This window comes from Dama dama, chromosome 1 (genome assembly GCF_033118175.1).
Source record: "Dama dama isolate Ldn47 chromosome 1, ASM3311817v1, whole genome shotgun sequence".
Lineage (NCBI taxonomy): Eukaryota > Metazoa > Chordata > Mammalia > Artiodactyla > Cervidae > Dama > Dama dama.
This window is the reverse complement of record NC_083681.1, coordinates 64,915,190-64,936,382: the sequence shown is the minus strand read 5'-3', so window position 1 is coordinate 64,936,382 and position 21,193 is coordinate 64,915,190. Positions and strand designations below refer to the sequence as shown.

The following is a 21,193-nucleotide window of genomic DNA, read 5'->3' as shown; positions in this document are numbered from 1 at the left end:
TCATCAGGAAAAGGTGGACAATTTCCCTCTGCCTCCCCTCTCCTTTTCCTATTGCTGACTGTATTGTTCAGACACGAGCTACGATTTAATCCCTTCTGCTGCTAAGGGTGTTACAGAATACTGGTTGCCATGTAGTCATAAAAAGTATTTAAGTAATAGAAAGAATGAATGAAAGAAAAGAAAGTAGGGGGAAAAAACGGTAGCAAATGACAAAACTCATCATTACTACAAGCAAAAAATAGATAGGCGGGGAAAAAATCCTTGCCCATATACCAGGTGGAATGCAGTTGATTAACTTAGATCATTTCTATCTATAATCAACATGGCATGTGCTTTTACAATCATGCAGTGTTTAAAGCAGTGCATCTTGGGAGAAGGGATAGTTCCAGTCCCATGCTTATAAATTTCTTTTATCTTAGGGTCATCAGATGAGGGCTGAGTTGCCACAAAGTGCTCAGTGACCCATGGGAAATGAATCATGTTTCCATTCCAGGGCTTAATATATGCATTACATCACTATTAGAAGCGAGCGACTCTGTGGTGGATGGCTCTGACGTGGATTAAGGTCAAAAGTGGCCCTGGAGAGCAAATTCCCTGGGGAGAGTTTGCCACACAGCTCCGTGTGTCCTTTGCTGCTGAATTCTTCCTTTTCCTAGCAACAACTACTAAATACCAGCTTCCCAGGCTGGTTTTATGAAGTTTATTCTTCTTGCAGCAAAGATCTGCAGAAATACAAGTGAGACTCCGTTATTACAGGTTAAATTGTGTTATACTCAACTTGCGGAGAGGGTCCGGTTTCCTTTTATTATCCCCCAATTTTGCTGTAATGACTGTTGCTTGAAATAAATGAGCAATTGACAGGGGGTTAGAGATAACAGGGATGCTTAAGTGATTTTTATGGTAGCAGTATTTGTTGTAACAGAATTTGACCTGTATTCTGGTTATTAGTTTTACTCATCACATTGGAAACTTGGCACTTCCATTGTTCATGCCGTTATATGCAAAGCACTGTAGCATGAAAGTCACTTACAAAGCTATGAAAAGAAACTCTCTAATCACAAGAGGCTCCTGGAACAATAAAACCTTGGGTAGGGGGATGTTTTGTTTTGTTACGGTAAATGTTCTGGATAGTCCCAGGTTTATTCCTTTAACCCCTAAAAAGGAAATTTGTTTCATTCTTCTGTACCATTTGTGATAGAAATATTTCTAAAATTTGATATGGAAATTCTTGCCTTCTTCTGAGCATAATTTAGTTTCAGGGTCATCATTTTGAGTGTAATTATATGGTCATATGTATGATATGAGTGTTTAGAAATTGAGATGTGTAAAGAGCTATTTTTGGTGCTAAATGCCACCCTAAAACAGTGGTTTTTGAGCTTTTCAGTCAATTTAAACTTTTTTTTTTTTTTTTGTCTTCTGTATTGCTGTCAGCTCTTCTTCCTTCTTGACTTGAGTTTCCACTAGATATCTGTTTCCCGCCCTTAAATTTAATCTGCTGTAGGCCTGGAAACCAGGCAGCAAACATTTCCAAGTATGTGTGAAACAGGAATAAATAGGTTCTGAGTAGGTGCTTTATGGGGAGACAGATGGCCTTTCTCTTATGTGTTTGCTTCATACTATTTATTTCAACTCATCAGAAACCTTGTTTACTCGCTCCTTGGTTCTCAGTCATTTTTAAAAGGGTCCAGTCAAGGTTTCAGATCTTTCCAATTCTGCCTCAATTACTCATCGTCAAACCACTTGTGTGGGTTTTGTTTAAGAAGTAGGGATAAGTGAAGCTAGCTGAGCCCTAGGAAAATGAGTTGTGACTGAATCCCTAAACTGGTGTGAAAATTGTGGGCCATTTCGGTAAGGCAGATTGTATGCTATGGCCAAGATGGCTCAACTCAGTAAATGAACTATAAAACAGACAAGCTCCCTTTACAGTCCCTTTCCAAGAATATGAAGCTGGCCTGATGTCAAGCTGTTGGAGACGCCTTCAAGATGTTTAATTAAATGACAGACTCGGTGCCAGAGATGGCTGACTTTGGGGATTCTAAGACTAAAGCCCAAGAAGCCAGGGCTTTGCCTCCGCTGGTGATTTAATGATTTATGGCCTTGGAAGAAAGGAGATAATGCAAGTCTAGTAATTCCCTCCTTCCCGAAGTGCAATTTCAGGTCAGAGAGGATTTCACTGGTCTTCTTAGCCTGCCTTCCCTCACTGTATTCTGTGTTTCACAAACGGTATAAAACAAGGCCTAAAAAGACAAATTCCTTTGCCCCAAGGCCACACTGCCTGTGTCTGTGGGGAGGATGTGCGTGGGTGATGTTGTTCACCAGCATCAGGTAGAATCAGGGCAGCTAGGAGAGGAGAGATTGAGAGCTGGGGTTTTCTGTCAGTTCATGCTGGGCTGTGCTTAGTCGCTCGGTCGTGTCTGACTCTTTGCAACTCCACGGACTGTAGCCCCTCAGGCTCCTCTGTCCACGGGATTCTCTAGGCAAGAATACTGGAGTGGGTCGCCATGCCCTCCTCCAGGGATCTTCCAAACCCAGGGATTGAACCCACGTCTTCTGTATTGCAGGCAGATTCGTTACCATCTGAGCCACCAGGGAAGCCCAAGTCAGCTAGATCTGGGTTTAAATCCTACCTTTTCATTTATCGGGGTGTGGCCTTGGGTGTAGCTTTTAACTCTCTGATGCCTGAGCAATAAATAGAGAATAATATCAGTGTGATGAGAATTAAATAAGATAATGCAAAAAGCAATGAGGACAGTGCCTGCTCTGGAAAAAGAGCTCGCTAAATGGTAGCTATTATTTAACAAAATGAATGCTTTAGCCTGGAGACTCACATTGAAGGAGGCATTAGTACAGACACTCTGCTCAGCCAGTTACTGACTTTGTTTCCTTTTCCGTGACATCATCTTTTCTTGCTAATACTGGCAGCCTGACTTTCAGCTGGGTGTACCCACCTCTGGTGTCTCCTTAAGGCCAGGAGATAGTCCAAACCAGCTGCAATTTCACTCTTTTATGAGTGTGAAGGAAATGGGGCCACCTGTAAGTTGGACCAAGCAAAGATCAATGAGACAAAATAAAGAGTTGTAGCTTTCAGAGGGAAAGATGATAAAATGAGAAAAGGCTGGGGCAGTGGGATGTGGTATTGAGTTGCTGGCACCAGGAAGCAGGGAGGAAAACCTCCAAACACACTGTGGTTTGTTAGAACACCGAGACCCCCAAGTACCACAGTGCTTGGCAGCCCCATCTCACAGGCAGAAGTGTCCTCGGCAGCGGGGGAGGTTATGAGAGATGGGAGGAAGTGGGCCTAATGGTTACTCCAGGAGACAGAGAGTCTGCTGGCCTGGTTCACCGGGTGACCTTGGGTGACTGACTTGCTCTAGAACCCTCACTTGAACAATCTCTCCAAAGTTCACACAGCCCCCAGCTAACTAAAGGGGTTTAATGGGGACAAATTTGTTAAAAATTGTTTTAGAGCAGGGCTCATAAACTGCAGCTCCTCCAGACACCCTTGCTGGTAGGTTTTTAAAAATTGAATTTTAATACTTTTAGGTAGGACTTGTACTTTCTAATTCATCCAGTATCTACTACCTTGAGTTTTCACATTTTGCCTCTTGGTTTTAATGCATCCTTGGCTCCTGGTGTTACAAACTGGATGAGAACTGCTTCATTTATACCTTAATCCTCTTTATCAGTTGTATCAAATGTGTACTTCTAAGATTCCCCAAAGATGATTTTGCTGGCCTAACTGTAATTTGCTCTATGAAAACATTTTTTTCCCCCTAGGAAATATGGTAAAGATTAAAGTTTGACCACCCCCTTGGGCTGATCCAAATTGTAAAGCTTTAACATTATTTGAAAACATCATTCAGGACCAAGCATTCTTCACTTTATAATCTACTTTGCTCAAAAAATTTAATGTAGGCATGGATCATTTCACTTTGAGGAGAAAACGTCTCTTTAAATAACTATGATTTTCAATCTGTCCTTCTGCAACTCCCAGAGACCTCCTAAGTCACTCCAGAGAAGTCAGGGTGAAGAAGCATCCCATCTCTCATAACCAAAACACCATCATCTGCGGCATGATCATGGTTAAGAGTGCAGATCACCGTGAATATTTACACCTAGCAGGGTCCTTTGTGCAAAACTCTGAGAGACAAATGGTATTTCCAGGAATAGTTTATTGATTTCCAAATGCACAGGGGCGCCGAGTCCAAACATCCTGGGATAGCGGTAAATCTCTCTTACAAAATAATTTACAGCATGAAAATGATATACTGCAACATTAACTCAAACGTATAATTCCCTTAAAAGATTGAGTGTTCCCTTGTTTAATGTAAAGGGTGAAAGGGGAAGATGACTGAGGAGGGAATGTGACAGTGTGAGGGAAAACAGGCAGAGGACAGTGGATTTGTTGGTTCTCCCCATCCATGTAGTGTATGAAAGACTGGTCACTGTAGAAAGACTGGTCACGGATACTCCCATGAAGTATAAATCTACTGTCCCCCCAAGGTCATATCAAGCCCAGCATGATATGACCTGGCCCTGTGGCATTTTTGTACCACTATACCCACAAGTGTTTTAATTAGTTTATTTTTATTTTCCTGCTCTGGCACCTGTTCTGCTGTTTCTGGTGTGTTCTCGGGCCTTATAGCTCTTGGAATGAGCTGGAGTGGGGCTTCCAACACACTGTTGGGTAAGGCAGTATTAATGAGATCTGAAGTCTCCTCTATAGGCCTTTTTTTCTCTTAGGGCTAGGCTGAGTCCACTCATAATGAGATCGATTTGTGTTTTAAACAGAAGATTTTAGACGTGCTAGGCACACAGTAAACATGCAACTGATTTTCTTAGAGAAAAGCATGTGTCAAACAGCTACTATGTGAGTGTGCCAATTTCAGGTATGGGCAAGAGAATATTGTCTAAGTGGAGGAAAGAGCTTCCTAAGCCCTACCACTCTTAGCAGTTATGAATTCTTCAGCCATGCCCTCAGGCCTGACTGGAGTGGTCAGATGCTCAGGTCACCGAAATGGCTGGGTATCCAAATTTCCCGTATCATCAGACATCCTGGAGCAGGGCTGGAGTGTAAATTCCTTCAGGAGTCACCTTGGCTCAGCTTCAGGAGCTGACCTTTGCCAAGGCACTGCTCTTCCTATAAGAATCTCTTGAGCAAGCACCAAAGCTCTGATTACCTGGTGACACTTGTGATCAGAGCTGGCAGAAACCTCTGCCGTGGTATGTAAGATAAGGAGGGGACTGCTCTGCAGTTCCCTTACTTGTTAAACTGAGTGTGTGTGTATGTGTACATATACACACCAGGAATTTGCAGGAACGTCTATATTCACTGGACTTTGAATGGTCACATCCTCACAGGGCACAGACTAGCTAGGTTTACTAGAATATGAAGATTTCCTTTGCAGCAGCAGGCATTTTCAAATAGAGAGCAGAACACTGCTCACTCACTACTTCTGAGAAGTCCCACACTCCTAAAGGCCTAGAAACGCTTTCCTTATGGGCTGCGTGCATGCTCAGAGTGTCTGACTCTTTGAGCCTGGACTGTAGCCCGCCAGACTCCTCTGCCCATGGGATCCTCCAGGCAAGAATACTAGAGTGGGTTGCCATTTCCTTCTCCAGATCTTCTCCACCCAGGGATCGAAGCTGCGTCTCTGGTATCTACTGCACTGGCAGGCAGGTGCTTTACCAGTTGAGCCATTGGGAAAGCCCAGTAACTGGCCTAGATGGCTTCAACTCCCCCTTCTTTATGAGGGATGGCATCAAAAAGGAAAGGCCTCCTCCATTCCTGGGTGCAGGCTCAAATTAGCAACATGCACTTAATGTATCTGCTAAACTGGAAGAATAAGGCTACCCTGATGCCATTTCTGGGCCCAAACTACTGTCACGAAATGTCACTGTGAAAAAGAATCCTTAGAGTGGAATGGCCAGACTGTAGCAGGGGAACCCACAGCCTTTTCTGTGTTTTAGGGATACATAAGAGTTAGGAAGGGAGAAGGAAATGGCAACCCACTCCAGTATTCTTGCCTGGAGAATCCTGTGGACAGAGGAGCCTGGAGGGCTGCTGTCCATAGGGTCGCACAGAATCAGACATGACTGAAGCAACTTAGCAGGCATGCATGCATTGGAGAAGGAAATGGCAACCCACTCTGGTATTCTTGCCTGGAGAATCCCAGGGGCAGAGGAGCCTGGTGGGCTGCCGTCTATGGGGTCGCACAGAGTCGGACACGGCTGAAGCGACTTAGCAGCAGCAGAGTTAGGAAGAGCCGGGTACAAAAATCTGGCTCCCATACTTCCTAGTTGTGTAATTCAAGACAAGTTAACTCTTACCTACAAATCTGTATTATCATCTGGGAAATGGGGCCTTGGTGCAGGGTCCTCAGTATTTCAAATCATTTCCCTTTGGGGCCGTCAGAGCAGAGACTCCAGGCACTTCTTGGAATTGCCCTGGATTTAATGACACCAAATCAAAGTTCAAATCTCCTCTTAGCCTCGGATACTCAACCTTTGGAAGGCATCCAGGGATTGCTGTGAGGACCCAATTCATTCTGAAGACAGTCATTACCCGTCTCCCTTGCTGATGTCTCCCTAAGGATGTCTGCAAACCCTGCAGCCAGGCAGGACACAATTTGGAGCAACTATACTGACCTGGTAGGAGGGAGGCCGCCTCGTGCTGGGGCTTAAGGCCAAGCAGCCTGCCCCAGCTTTGGGGAAGCTGGTGCCGCTGCAGGAAGCATTCTAGCTCTTGTGTTGATAGATGCTGCCGGCAGGAACTCAGGAGCCTGGGCAGAGGCTGCTGTGCTGTGTTTAATGCTTCCCTGGTTAAAGTTTTATCAGGTACTGAAGACAGCGGGAGCCCATAAAGCAGATCTGAAATCCTTTCTAGGTAAAAGCCAAAGTGCTTTCCTCGAGGATTATAGAGATATGATAATTTATTGAGACAGGCTGGTATGTATTTTTATATTTCCATTCATATCCCTTGCATAAATGCCTGGGTTTCCCGAATACTGATTTAAAGTAATAACCTATGATCAGTTATGGAGGAGCCAATAAGCTGTCCATTGCTAAGATAAGGCTACCACTTGGAGATTAAACAATGATTACTGGGGAAAGACAACACAAGCTTCCACATCCTAGAGTCTTCTTAATCTTCTGATTTTTTAAACTCTTTTTGAGAATGGCCACTGGTCTTCTTTTCAAGGTAGTTGCACTGGATGTGGTTGGGGGATGTAATTAGTGGTATGCCAAAATCTCCAGTTTTTTGTGTAGAAAGGTAAAGCACCGAAAATGTCTCAGCCATTTGTTGGCCACCAGTTTAAGAGAAAAAATAGTTTGGTTTTTTTTAAAAAAAAAAACAGCCCAAACTACTCTCAGCCTTCAGTGTCCCTCATGATTTAGTGAGCTGGGGTACTCTTAACCGAGAAGCGTATATGCCTGGTAGCTTCCGGCGTCAAAGAAATAGTCATTTCACAGCATGCACAGGATTGAACAGTGATATAAACAGGATTCCGGCAGTAAGCATTGTTTCTACCTCAAAACCATCCTGCACACACACATCAGTGGGCCCTAAAGCTCTGTTGACAGGTATACAGGTCACAGGCAGGCAGGCAGGAAAAGAGGAAGATCCCCCCGATGCAGGTTCCTTTGGTTCTGCCTCAGAAGCACTAGAAGTCTGGGTCCTGAGTCAGCAGAAACCCCAAGGCTCTTGGATGTTTGCAGGTCCAATTGTACTTCTCAGAAGTGAACACCCACATACCACTAACGGCAGAGGAGGGGGAACACACAGCCCGCTTGCAAATAAAAGTCCTCTGTGAAGTCTCCCGTTTTATCTTTACAGTTTATATATATGAACATTCTATTTCATAATGTAACTGTGTTTGTTTTATCTGAAAATAACATCATTCCCTGACTGCAAAACATGTGCTAAGTCAAAACTGCTGCTGCAGAAGATGCATGCTTTTCAGTTTACAGCTTTGTGTTCCCTAGGACATCACTGCTTACTTGGGAGTAAAAAGCTTGGCTGTAAGGAAATGTGATTTGGGAGTGGGGAGAGGCCAGAGTCCAACCACAGTGAGTCTCCACTCACGGCATGTAAGAGGGGAGAGGCAGGGGGTGGGAGATGACCTGGAGGTGGTGAGTGCCGGGGTCGGAGGGGTCCTTCCCTAGAGTGAAAGGAAGGTCTGTCTGCCAGGGGGTGGAACTCAATTCACACACCACAGAGGGCCAAGTATCCTCCCCACACTGCACTGAAGCCAAATCAGGCTAAGCTAGGGGAAGGGGAGCAAAACCTACAGTGCAAATTCCCATTTGTGGCGCACATTCCAGACTTTCACGATGTGACGAGACCCATGAAACCTCAGAATCCACTCAAATAATTTAGGTTCCATCAGATCCTTTAGTGACTATTTTGGAAACCTAGGCAATTTAAGTTCAGAAATATTAACTTCGATTTCAACTTTTAATCAGATCTTTTTGGTCCCCCTCTTTTTTTTTTTAAGTCATTTCTTTTCTACCTCTTCAATCTTTTTTTTTTTTTTCATTTCCACAGGATTGAATTATGAATCTGAAGTCCAGGATAACCTCACGTACTAAAAATATCTTTATATATTTTTAACTTTTAACTCTGTCGATTTTCAAGCCATCCATCTTATTTCATGAAACCACATTTTCACAGATGTATAATTGGACTTGTAGAGACTAATCACATGGGTTGATTCAGCCCTACTTTCCCCCTCATTTATTCCATGCTTCGATATGAATAAAGTGGGGGGTTATAAGCAGGGAGGGAAACATCCTGACTGCCCTTCAAGATGATTTCAGATCCTTCTTAATGAAGTGATACTGTTTGGGCATACACCATTACAGGGGCTGGCTTTCCTGAGGAAGTTCAAAGCAGCTGTTGAGGGAATGACCTGAAGGACCCTGGAATTGCTCCTGGTTGAGCAAAGGGGCACTTGTCCTTTTCCGACCGCGACGAGAGAATGAGCAGCACGGTCAGTAACAGTAAAACTGGCCGTTCCTCGGAGAGCTCTGTGCCTGCTGTGGGTCTGGGAGACACATCTGGCGGGAGCACGTTGCTTGCACAGGCAGCCTTCACAGGGGTCAGAAGCCGTTGCACACACGCTGTCACACACACACACAAGGGGAGGGGGGTGTCCACCGGGGAGGGCGGGCCTTCATGTGTCCTCTTCTTCATCGGCGCCACTGCAAAGGAAAGGAGAACCAGGTGAGCTGAGACATCACAAGACGGGAGGCCCACCTTGGCTACTGACAGCAGGCTGAGGCTCTGCCGTCGACTGCCCTGGATTCCAGCCCTACCACCACGGGGCACTGTGGCCAGCGGCATGCTTCTGCACCTCTCCATGTTCTGATTTATTTGACTGCAGAGATAATGATGATAATGAAACCTGCTTTCTCAGGTTACTGGGGGAATAAATGAGATAATAGAGGTAAAATGCTCGTGCCTGGTACACAACAGGTGAATAGCTATTTAAAGGAACAAGTGATTTGTCATAGCATTTTTTAATTTTAACTTGACAAAATAAATAGCTGGTAAAAATTGGGAGTCTGACTTCCCCTAAGCCTTAAAGCCAGGGCTCCCTAGGTGACTCAGTGATAAAGAATCTGCCTGCCAATGTAGGAAACACAGGAGACGCGGGTTCAGTCCCTGGGCTGGGAAGATCCCCTGGAGGAGGAAATGGCAACCCACTCCTGTATTCTTGCTTGGATAATCCCATGGACAGAGGAGCCTGGTGGGCTACAGTTGTGGGGTCACAAAGGGTCGGACGTGACTGAGCCCACAAAGCTTAAACCCACCTATTGTTACAAGAGAAAAGCAAAGAGAAGCTATCATTCTGCACACTCAGTGGCACTTCTCACCTGGAATAAAACCAAGGTTTCAATTCATGCCACAGGGATAGTCACGGGGTTCAGGTGTCACTGCCCCAGAGAAGGTCCTTTCTCTCAGTCAGACTCCTTGGTCACTGTCCATCTCCATCTTATTTCTTTCATAGCCCTTATCACATCCTATAAATCATTTGTTTGCTATTTACGCTTCCCTCTAACCCCGCCAGAGCATAAAAAGAGGAGCAGTACTGTCTATTTTATCGACGACTGTTTATCTGGCACTAGTACTGTGCTATGCACACAGAAGTGTTCAATAAATAGCTGTTTCTAAAAGGGAGTGAGAAATAAAAACAGGAAGGGAGGGAAGGAAGATGCTGAAATGGACAGTCATTCAAAGCTGCCTTGATCAGGGCATCTTGGGTACTGGTGGTATGTCAGGGGCCACAAATGAGTTGTGAGTCTCAGAAGCACGGCCAGAAGCTCAGCTGCTCAGGGTTAGAGCCTTGCTGGCTTGGTCCTTGGAGAGAACACTGTTGATACAAGTACTAGGGCAAGAAAGAGGCAGCGTCAGTAAGAGCCCTGGAAGGACAGTTAGAAGGACAGAGGTAGCAAATGTGCCTGGCTTCTCCTCCTCCACAACTTCTAGGGGTCACTATCCTGAAAATCTGTGGAAAATTCTGAAAGAGATGGGAATACCAGACCACCCGACCTGCCTCTTCAGAAACCTGTATGCAGGTCAGGAAGCAACAGGGAGAACTGGACATGAACAACAGACTGGTTCCAAAGGAGTACCTCAAGGCTGTATGTTGTCACCCTGCTTATTTAACTTACACGCAGAGTACATCATGAGAGATGCTGGGCTGGAGGAAGCACAAGCTGGAATCAAGATTGCCGGGAGAAATATCAATAGCCTCAGATATGCAGATGACACCACCCTTATGGCAGAAAGTGAAGAGGAACTAAAGAGCCTCTTAATGAAAGTGAAAGAGGAGAGTGAAAAAGTTAGCTTAAAGCTCAACATTCAGAAAACTAAGATCATGACATCCGGTCCCATCACTTCATGTCTAATTGATGGGGAAACAGTGGAAACAGTGGCTGACTTTATTTTTCTGGGCTCTAAAATCACTGCAGATGGTGATTGCAATTAAATTAACTGCAATTAAAAGACGCTTACTCCTTGGAAGGAAAGTTATGACCAACCTAGACAGCATATTAAAAAGCAGAGACATTACTTCATCAACAAAGGTCCATCTAGTCAAGGCTATGGTTTTTCCAGTGGTCATGTATGGATGTGAGAGTTGGACTATAAAGAAAGCTGAGTGCCGAAGAATTGATGCTTTTGAACTGTGGTGTTGGCAGACTCTTGAGAGCCCCTTGGACTGCAAGGAGATCCAACCAGTCCACCCTGAAGGAGATCAGTCCTGGGTATTCATTGGAAGGACTGATGTTGAAGCTGAAACTCCAATACTTTGGCCACCTGATGCGAAGAGCTGACTCTTGAGAGTCCCTTGGACAGCAGGAGATCAAACTAGTCAATCCTAAAGGAAATAAACCCTGAATACTGGGAGAACTGGAAGAACTGATGCTGAAGTTGAAGCTTTAATACTTGGCCACTGGATGTGAAGAGCTGACTCATTGGAAAAGACCCTGATGCTGGGAAAGATTGAGGGCAGGAGGAGAAGGGGGCGACAGAGGATGAAAGGGTTGGATGGCATCATCGTCTCAATGGACATGACTCTGAGCAAACTCTGGGAAATAGTGAAAGACAGGGAAGCCTGGAGTGCAGCAGGTAATGGGGTCGCGAGAGTCAGACATGACTCAGTGACTGAACAACAGCAACATCCTGAAAATAATAAGAGTCAGCCTGATCAAGTGTGCCAGGGCACCAAGCTAAGCCCTCCTCGCCCATTCTTTCCATTACTCCTCACATCAATCCCAGGATGTAGGGACTACTATTAATATTATTATGTTCCCCATTTGGCAAATGAGGAAAATGAAGCTCTGAGAGACATAAAATCCTCAGCCATAGAGTAAGGTCTGTGTCCTTGAGACTTAGGGATTAGTTTTGGCTGGAGAAAGTCTCACAGATTCAGGCTAGGGTACTTGGAAGAGAGGGAAAATCTCTTTCCTCTGGTCAAGACAGGAGTTATGAAGAGGAAAGGCCTGGGGTGCCTTAGCTCCCAGCTATGACCTAGAAATTTGTTTTTTTTTTTTTTTTTCACCTTACAAAGGATTATCTATGTCTATATAAAATTGGGGCTGTTTTGCATCCACTTGGGAAAGACTGTAAGGGAAAATATGCTTGACAACAGACCTGTAGAACTGCTGCTAAGGGAGAAAGCATTTTAAGACACGGAACCTGAAATTAAGGCAAGTGTACTCTAGGAGCCAAAAGATCCAACCCAGCAACCTTCACTATCCAAACTCTGCCCTGTTCCATTTGCCCTATTCTATTCCCTCTTTCTGCCCGTTGTCCAGTCTTGGGAGGAAGGGAGCATGCTTGGAGGGGCTGGTCAGTGAACTGTCATTAAGGAGCAGTGTTTGGTGGCATCCATCCCAAAGGGAACAAAGGGTCTTTCATGAGAGTGTCTTGGCAGAATCAAGCACGGTTGGAATTGGCGCCATAGTCTCCCCTCTAGTATTATACCCAAAGCAAGCTCAATGTTCTTTTGTCTATTTTCCTTCAAATATGAGAGGTCTAGCATCAGCATGTGCCCTTCCCTTAAACTGCGGCTCACTTTTTGGCATTCTTAACTTGAGATGCATAGTTTAGAGGGTTCATGAACCTACTGAAATTGTATACAAAATTTTGTCTGTGTGTTCCTTGTCGGTCAGAGGCCATAATTTTCATTATACCCAAAAAGGGGTCAACAACCTCCCAAAACTAAGTATAATGAAATTATAAATAAATTTAAGTTCCTTTCAAGTGGCCAGGTCCCTTACTATAAGACAAGAGGAGTTGACTTGGGGAAAAGATCAGAAGCCCTGACCGATAATATCTTTTCTCATTATCCTGAAAGAGATCTGTTATGGGGCCTGAATGACCATGCTCACATCACAGTTTAAAAGCATAAGACCTTGGGATTCTGGCACCAACTGTTTTGTGACCCCATGGACTGTAGCCTTTCAGCCTCCTCTTTCCATGGGATCTCCCAGGCAAGAATACTGGACTGGGTCGCCATTCTCTTTTCCAGAGAATTTTCCTGATCCAGGGATTGAACCCACGTCTCCTGTACTGGTGGGCAGAGTTTTTACCCCTGGGCCACCAGGGAAGTCCACATCACTGGTTGATTTGACTGTATACTCTGTATTAGTCTCGGCACTAGGCGCAACAATGAATAAGATGAAATCACAGTAGTTGCCCTCATGGACTTCACAGTCCAGTAGGTGAGGGAGGGAGATGGGGAGGGGAGGGATGAGGGGAAAGGGAGAGAAAAAGAGAGAGAGAGAGAGAGAGAGAGAGAGAGAGAGAGAGAGAGATGGGGGTAGAAGGAGAGAAATATTTTTGTCCAGAATAGCATCTTCAAATAAAGCATCTTTTTCACAATTAATAACCTTTTTTTTAACAACAATAAAGAAGAAAAAATTATAACTGAATCTATAGCACAGAGCTCTGTTCTCCTTGCGCGTGATCTCTCCTGGAGGGTCACATAGTATAACTGGTGTGAGAAGTCATTTAAATGCTCCTTCTTTACTCTGTATATGAGCTGATCTGTGCTCATAGGATTTTATCTTAGCCTGTAGGAGCTGTTACTTTCTCCAAGGGAAGAAATATAGTCTTCCATCTTAGCCACTTATCATCCTCTACCCCTCATACTGGATTTATAATTGGAGTGATACTCAGAAATTTTTTTTTTTATTAGTTGGAGGCTAATTACTTCACAACATTTCAGTGGGTTTTGTCATACATTGATATGAATCAGCCATAGATTTACACGTATTCCCCATCCCGATCCCCGCTCCCACCTCCCTCTCCACCCGATACTCAGAAATTTTTAAAGTGTTTGTTTTGTTACTGCTGTTTTGAGAATAAACTAAGGGTTTTAGATAGCCCATTCTGTAGTAGATATTTAGAGGAGCACTTATATAATGGCTTTGAAGTCACCAAACTAAACTAGGTTCAAAATCCCACTCACTCTGACACTAATGAGCTGTGGGCCTTGGGGTGAGCTGGTCAACCTCTCTGGGTCTCAGTTTCCTTGTGGTAATACTGTATATCTTACGGGGTTACTGTGAGAGTTCTATGTGTTTTATGCAGTATAAATACAATGTTGGCTCCCTTCTGCACCCTGCCTTTCTGCTTATCCAGAAGCAGCACCTGCCTAACTTTCCTTCCACACTGCTCTTCTAGCATCTGAGATGCTACATTTCAGGGCATGTGTGCTCCTGTCCCCAAATGTCCTTAAAGTTCTAGAGTGCGACAGTGCCCTGCTTTGCTTGCTTGGAGACAGACCTACGGATAGTGAATAGAAAGAAAGGCTGAGCTCCCTGCTTCTGACCCGTATGCTTTACTCAGTCGTGTCTGACTCTTTGCAACCCCGTGGACTGTAGTCCGCCAGGCTCCTTTGTCCATGCGGATTCTCCAGGCAGGAATACTGGAGTGGGTTGCCAGGCCCTCCTCCAGGTTCTACCTGACAGATCTCTAGATCTCAGTTCCTGAAAAACACTGGTGAGGACAGATAATGTGTGAACCCGGTTCACTGGCCTCAGTCACAGACTGACCCAGCTAGAGAGTGCTGGTGTATCTAAAAGCAGAGGTTTTGAAACTAGGGTACACATACCTTTGTGGTACCTAGTGATCTTCCAGGAGGTTTATCTGGTCATGGCTAATTCAAAGGAAATTAATGTCCAGATCTGTACCTTCCATATATACGCTTTCTTAAAACTGACCTTTCCCAGAACATGCTTGTGATCTAGAGGTTCTGTCTTCAGTCACTCCCACTTTTTACAATCACCTTCCCCCCACCACAGAAAAGAAATGCATATCCCTCATCCTCCTGAATCTCGCCAGAGGACAATTTTAGAAAGCCTTGCTTCTATGAGAGCAGGGTAAGAAATAGTGAAGGATATAATTCCTTATTTCATCCAGGTAGTAAACTCCTGGCAAAGCTGTGTGCCTTTATCTGTCTATCCGCGGATCTAAGAATTCATATTCAGAAGTCAGACACCTGTCATGAAATGTGTACTAATATGTTCATTTTAATTGAAAAAGAAAAATGAAACCAGACTTGGATCTGACAGAAAGCAGAACTGATTGGGCTGGATGCTTTGACCATATAAACCATCTTTGTCCATGAGATTATACAGTGGATCTTGCCTATAAATTTAATAAGCTGTGTCTGTAGTGTCAAAGTTTTGACAAAAATGTATATAAAGCAACACACTATGTCAGAAATAACATCTTTTTCAACTACCTAAACTTGATGTATAATTTTAGGAGTTAAAATGGGCAAGAAGACACACGATTTTTTTCTAAATTATTTTTGGGGGTGTAAGAACAAAAAGAATAGCTAAAGGAACTGAGAATTTCTCAAGCGTGACTGGGAGAGTGATTTGACATTTAATACTTGCTGGGGGTAGGGGTCCAGGTGACAGAACACGACTAAGAAGCCCAGCCAGCAGACCGCTGTGTTTCCTCTGCCAGCGGGGGGCACCTCTCCAAGAACAATCCCTTCTGTCTTGTGCTTGTGAAACTGAAGGCATTGTTAGAGGCAGGCCACAAGCCCCTGTCCTACTGAGCCCCTCAACACCTGCTGATAAAGTGATTATGATGGAAGAGTGTCTCCCTGCCTGACAAGCTTTTAGACAGTCCAGATAGACAGGCAGCTCAGGTTTTCAGCTTCCGTCCCCAGAGATGGACACTTACACGAGGAAGTTAATAAATGAGGTGGGTAAGTACTCTGATCTTGCAAGTTACTTTCTTTTCCTGAGAATATAATACAACTTAACTTGATTTGGCATCACTTACACTGCCAAGTCCTTGGCTATTTATTATTATTGCTGTGAAAAGATTTTTCACTCATGAAGGTGGAGAAATTAAGAGGTATCAATTAAGAGAGGAAAGCTAGACTCAGCTGGGATTTCAAAAGACAGATGTGGTGTTCTCCAAAAACGAAGTCACACAGGTACCATATGAGGAACTAATAGGAAGTCTCCATTCACCGCCTAAGGCTGCAGTGGCTCTCCTCCAGGGAGTGTGTGATCAGCCCAGCTGGGGGATGGGCCAAATACCCAGATCAGAAACACTCCTCCACCAGCCACAGCAGAGCTGCCGCTCCTGTCTCCCACGTCACCTGTCCCAACAGCCTGGGATGCAAGTGAGGGGGTTACTGTCCTAGAAGGAATCAGAACTCATATATTTAGCTGCAGCTATGGTCTTTCCAGTGGTCATGTATGGATGTGAGAGTTGGCCTATAAAGAAAGCTGAGAGCCGAAGAACTGATGTTTCTGAACTGTGGTGCTGGAGAAGACTCTTGAGAGTCCCTTGGACTGCAAGGAGATCCAACCAGTCCATCCTAAAGGAGATCAGCCTGGAATATTCATTGGAAGGACTGATGTTGAAGCTGAAACTCCAATACTTTGGCCACCTGATGCGAAGATCTGACTCATTAGAAAAGACCCTGATGCTGGGAAAGATTGAAGGCAGGAGGAGAAGGGGATGACAGAGGATGAGATGGTTGGATGGCATCACCGACTCAATGGACATGAGTTTGAGTAAACTCCGGGAGTTGGTGATGGACAGGGAGGCCTGGTGTGCTGCAGTCCATGGGGTTGCAAAGAGCCGGACACGACTGAGCGAATGAACTGACTGATTGACTGTGGGACTAATACAAATTAGTTTTAAGAGATACAAATGTAAATTTAAAAGAGATACAAATATAAAGCAAGATTCCTCAGTTTATCCTGGGATAACTGAGAAATACATGAGAGGACCCCACAGTTCTAGTCCTAGCTTTGCTGTGCCACCTCATTTCCTCACCTGGTGAATTTCACCTTAGTGAAATTTACAAAATTTCAAACCAGACAAAAGTGAAGCTCCTTTCTGACTTCCACACTCGCTGGGCTAGCGCAGCATTTACACTGTCATAAGCGCTCACTTATACTGTTTTTTCCCTTCCCTCCTGTGCACTACCCTCTTGCTCCATGCTTCTCAAACTCAAGCTGAGGGCTGACCTCAGGAGTTCAAGTTCTTTCACTTCTTTTTCTGGCTGGGCCCAAATGCCAGGTTGATGAACTGTAGCGCTTGCTCAAGACCTAGGGCAGACTCTATCTAATACAGTGAGCTCTGGTAACCTAATTCATCGTGGTTCTTGAAGTCTAAAGTGGCACCAGCCTTGTTGCGTCTTTCTTCACAAATTACAGGAAACAGGGAGAAGGGTACTTCTCTTTCTAGATTCCTTAATCCTTTATCCCATGAATCTTTTCTCCTTCAATAATAACCATTGTTTGCAGATGGGTGAGTTCATGTTCTAGGCACTGGGCTAAGCGATTTATATACACAGTCTCACTAAACCCTAATAGTGACTTTAGGATAAGTATTATTATCTCCATCCTACAGATGATAACACTGAGGCCAAGAGCAGCTACATGACTTGCTTGAAATACACAGCTTGTAAATGGTAGATCTAGCCTATGAAGATTCCAGGACCCTCAGATATGAAACTGCACTCGTTAAAAGGAGAGACATAAACCTCATCTTCTGACCCTTGGTAACCCAGATAGTAAGAGACAGCCATTTAAGAGCTCTAGGTTCAATTTTTACCTGAAAAATGAGATGATAATTATCTCTCTCCAAGGGTTGTTGTAATGAGTTGGAAGGTACATGCAAATTCTTTTTTAAGATGAAAAATTTCCAGATACGGGTAGGATGACTATGGAAGGAGGAGGAAACAGACACTGGGTTTGTCTCTCAGCCCTCACAGCTGCCCCTGCAGCTGTAAGGTTCACCCTTAGTTATTTCCAAAGAAAAAAACTGCCTGAAGGGAAACTCCTGGGTCAAAGGAAAATTACAAAGATAGTACAGAGGGTTCCAATATCTAGTTTCCTCGAATATTATTATCTTACATTAGTGCATTTGTTAGAATGAATCAACAAATTTGGTATACTAGTATTAATACTTATATAAGTATTATACTTATATAATACTTCTTATATAAGTATATATACTTATATAATATTTAATATAATATTAAAGTATTAATATAATTATTAATTATATAAACATATATCATGTCTATATTTGATTCAGATTCCTTTAGCTTTTTCCCTAATGTCCTTTTTCTGTTCCAAATTTCACTCAAGATACTATATTATATTTAATCATCAGGTCTCCTAAGTCTTGTTTTGGCTTTGACGGTTTCTTAGACTTTCTTGTTTTTGATGACCTGGACAGTGCTGAGAAGTACTGGTCAGATATTTGGTAGAACGTCCCTCATTTGGGATTTGTCTCATGTTCTTCTCATGGTTATGGGTCTTAAGAAGGAAAATCAGAGAAGTAAAGTGCTGTTCTGATCACATCGTATCAAGGGCACATGCTATTGACATGACAGCATTGACCTTGATCACCTCGCTGAGCTAGTACTTGTTAAAGGTTTTCCACTGGAAGGTTACTCTTTTACCCCCTTCACCTACTGTACTCTTTGGAAACAAGTCATGATGAGCAGCTACACCTAAGGAGTGAGGAGTTATGCTCCCCTTGGATGAAGGCAGAGTATCGAAAATCATTTGAAGTTTTCTGAACATGAGATCTGTCTCTTCTTCATTTATTTATTTACATATCATTTGTTTACATCAGTATGGACTCATAGATACTTATTTTTACATTTAGGTTATAATCTAATGCTACTTTATTTTGTTGCTCAAATTGTTCAGCTTTGGCCTTTGGGAGCTCTTGTATTAGTAATAGTCCAATCCTGTGACCTCTGACATACCCTCATCAATGTGAGGTTTGTTTTGAGGTTTTGGGGAAATAATTCCTTACTTTCTGACACTACAAAATACTCTAGCCTCATCCTATATATTTCCTGTCCCAGTCCAAGAATCAGATATTCCCCCAACAAGCAAAGGATAAGCATTTTTAAAAGTATTTGATCTATTATTGTTAATATGCCCTCCAGAAATCATTCTGTACTGATTTACAATCATTACTCAAATAGGTAGGAGAATGTCCATCTTCCCCACACCCTTGTCAATGTAGAACAATGTCTGTGGGGATGAGATGGTGTGTGTTTCTTCTCTCTGCAATAACTTCCATGTTACTGTTTGGTTTTCTGTTGAACTTCAAGAGGGAAATGCCATAGGGGCTGATTATTTGGTTTCCTGTTGAACTTCAAGAGGGAAATGCCAGGTGGGCTGTAAGCTCTCCCTTTTCTCTGCCGATCTGTTGGTCTTCCCCAACCTCCCTCCCCTCCCTTCCACTACGGCTGGATTTCACATAACTGACGACCTCCTGTCGTGAGGGCTGAAAGGAACTCTTCCCAAAGCCTCCATTAGGCCTTGGGCAACTCCAGGGGGTAGGGGTTTAGGAGCAGAAAATAGCTCAAGGGTTTACCTTCCCTGCTTCCTGCACCTTCAGGAAATCCACACGACCCAGTTTCCTCATCTTTTCTTGGCAAGTGCATAATAGAAACCAAATCTCTCTCAGGCAGTTTCCTTCCACAGAAATCTTAAACATAAGATTTAATAAAATGCTGGACTTCAAATTTCCTGTTGCCTCAGCTGCTGTATCTTACAAGTTACCAAAGGGAGAGGAGAAAAGATCAATAAATAAATACACTCTTGACATAAATCTCTAATCTCTGTATGAATAGTAGGCTTTTTCCCCCCAAATGTCCCATATTAGTTCTCAGTAGTTTTGAGTCCCAAGATGACCTTAAATTGAGGTCCGGAAGTTGTAGAAAGTTGGAAATTGGAAGCACACCAACTCTCGGAATCGACTTCTCATGTCACAGAGGGTTATGAATGCAGATTTAAGAGTTAGGAACACCTAGGTTTGAGTCACAGCATTGCCATTTACTAGTTGTGGGATTTTGAGTTTAGTGTTCTTACCTGGAAATGGAGGACAACTTAGTACCTACCTAGAAGAGTTACTGGAAGGATCAGCTGAGGATTAACATAGAGACTGCTGGACCTATACAGAGAGAGCTGGCATGGAACCTGGCACCTAGAAAGTGCCCAGTACATTGTATAGTTGTAGATGAGGAAACCAAAGCTGAGAGAGGCCACAAGTTAAAGAGGGCCTCTATTGAACATGAGATGACTTGAACATGAGTGTCTGGTTCCTGAACATATCATCATATCTGCAAGCCTCATTTTCTCTAAGAATGTCATTTATTAACAAGAGAGAAGAGTCAATGCTGCTGTCACACATGCATGACAGGCATCATTCTGCCACTTGAATGGGTTCAAGATTGCTTCTCAAGCTTGTTCTCTTGGTGTTTGATAATAGGCTGTTGGCTAATAACAACAGTCAACAACACCAACTACTGTGCTCAAAATCTCCCTATCCCACTGAGTCCGCCAGCGAGTTCTGTCTACTCCCACTGCACTTCTATCCTGTGGCTGTCCATGCCTCTTCTCCAATGCCACCACCACCTCCTGCTTGAACTGCTGCAGTTGACTTTGGACTGGTTTTCCTATTTCTATTTTTACTTCACTACTGTTTGGTTTTCAAACTGCACTCAGGGTAATAGTTTGTAAATGCATAACAGATCATGTCACTGCCCACTTAAAAATCCATCAGTGGCTTCCTAGAGCCTTAGACTAAAGTCCCCTGAATAAAGAATAAAAGTTTGGCCCCTGCCTACGTCTCTGACCTATTTCATGCCACTTGCCAGCCACACTAGCTCTCTCTTTGCCTCCTCAGATAAGCAGAGCTTGGTCCTGTCTAAGTCTTGTGCATTTGCTGTTAGGTCTCAAAAGCTTTCCCCCGTCTCAGCTTGGAATGACTGGCTCCTTAACACTTAGGTCTTGGATCCAATGTCACCTTTTCCGAGACTTTCCCTGACCAAGCAGTCTAGAGTAGCAACCCCACCCCTGTGCTACTACATTAGATTGTCGTGTTGTCTTCACAGCACTGATCACTACCTAAAATTGTTTTGAGATGTAAAGGTCCTTAACTATTTTGTTCTATGTCACTGGTACCTGATAATGTGCCTGGCACCAGTGAAACTTCAACACAGTTATTCTGAGTGAATGATCAAAACAACCCCATAAAGAATTACTGTTCTAGAAACATTCCAAGTGTCCCCAGGCAAGGTGTGGGCAACTTGCTGGTCTTACAGATACTGCCCAGGAGTCTCATGGACAGCTTACTCACAGGTGAGCCTGGGCTCATTTCTTTCCTAAC

The 21,193-nt window shown here is 43.8% G+C and overlaps 1 protein-coding gene across 2 annotated transcripts in view; it reads right to left on the bottom strand.

Moving 5' to 3' along the window:
- Positions 1-4,154: 4,154 nt before the first annotated feature.
- TRIM44 (tripartite motif containing 44) overlaps positions 4,155-21,193 on the bottom strand; it is a 110,821-nt gene continuing 93,782 nt past the window's right edge. For both annotated transcript variants that reach the window (XM_061151967.1, XM_061151958.1), the window contains one exon: positions 4,155-9,204. In XM_061151967.1, the coding sequence (XP_061007950.1) occupies positions 9,177-9,204 (28 nt within the window). In that variant the 3' untranslated portion in view covers positions 4,155-9,176. The remainder of the gene's footprint in view (positions 9,205-21,193) is intronic.